This window comes from Tigriopus californicus, chromosome 11, assembly GCF_007210705.1.
Source record: "Tigriopus californicus strain San Diego chromosome 11, Tcal_SD_v2.1, whole genome shotgun sequence".
Classification (NCBI taxonomy): Eukaryota; Metazoa; Arthropoda; class Copepoda; order Harpacticoida; family Harpacticidae; genus Tigriopus; species Tigriopus californicus.
Genome location: NC_081450.1, coordinates 2405528 through 2406609, shown reverse-complemented (window position 1 = coordinate 2406609; position 1082 = coordinate 2405528). Strand labels below are relative to the sequence as shown.

At 45.7% G+C, this 1082-nt stretch overlaps 1 protein-coding gene across 1 annotated transcript; it reads left to right on the top strand.

Annotated features, from left to right (window-relative positions):
* Positions 1-39: 39 nt before the first annotated feature.
* LOC131890679 (uncharacterized) lies at positions 40-459 on the top strand. Its single transcript, XM_059240083.1, has one exon. It carries the CDS (start codon positions 40-42, stop codon positions 457-459), a length of 420 nt encoding a protein of 139 aa, XP_059096066.1.
* The last annotated feature ends 623 nt before the right edge of the window (positions 460-1082 follow it).

Here is a 1082-nt window from a genome sequence, read left to right as displayed (position 1 = left end):
ACTACCCCAAAGGAAGACTTTGGATGTTCCCCCGCGGAAATGGTATATGGAGCCACCCTCAGGATTCCTGGCGAGTTCTTTGAGACTCCACCGGCGGAGACAGGAGCAGATCATCAGTCTTTCCTACCGCAGTTGAGGAACATGGTAAAGGACCTACCCACGCCATTGCCCGCGCATCACGGCGCTGTTCGGAATTTTGAGCCCCCAGCACTACAAACCGCGGCCTACGTATTTGTGCGTCATGACGCACATCGTACCCCCCTTCAAGGCCCCTATGACGGCCTGTATAAGGTTCTCGAGAGGCACAACAAGTACTTCGTTTTGGATATGGGAACTTGGAGCGATTCTGTGTCCAAGGATCGGCTAAAACCGGCTTTCCGAGATCCCACACAGTTGCCGGACCCGCTGATTCCCGTCCAATACACGCCATGCTACCACACGTATGCATCGGTGCAATAGACCTTCTATAGAAGAGCAAGAACCTCAATAGAGAGACAATAATTACTTGTTCAAAGATTTGTCGGACTATGTTCCATTTTGTTAAAAAGTATGTCCCTCTCTGGGGGAGCCCTGTAGTGGATGGTGACCCTGAACCACAACAACAGAATATATAGAGAGAGAGAATAAACGACAATCTCCTCAATATCGTCCCATCCAGGCCTTTCGAGATCGTCACCAGTGACATTTCCAATTCAGCTCTCACCACTTTTTGGTCTACGCTGACTGATACCCCGGCTACCCTCTTTTTACCCGTTTCTCGTCCAGTCCGTCTTCTTCCGACTTGATCAAAGAATTTCAAATTTTCTTCTCTTTAATGGGCGTACCCAATTGTCTTTGATCGGACTAAGGACCCCAATTCCGGTCTTTGTGTATTAGAAGTAATGCATTAATGTACAATGATAAGTTAAAAGTTTGACAAGGCCTTGTCGTTAAAACAGGTAATATTTATTAACCTTCAAAAACTTCACGAGGAGCTAGTTTGATTCAAAAATGCCCTGGATCAATCTTTAAACAATATTCAAGGTATTTGATTTATCTTGTCCACATCTTTCGTTTCATTTTGCAAAGCTGTTAGGAAGAAA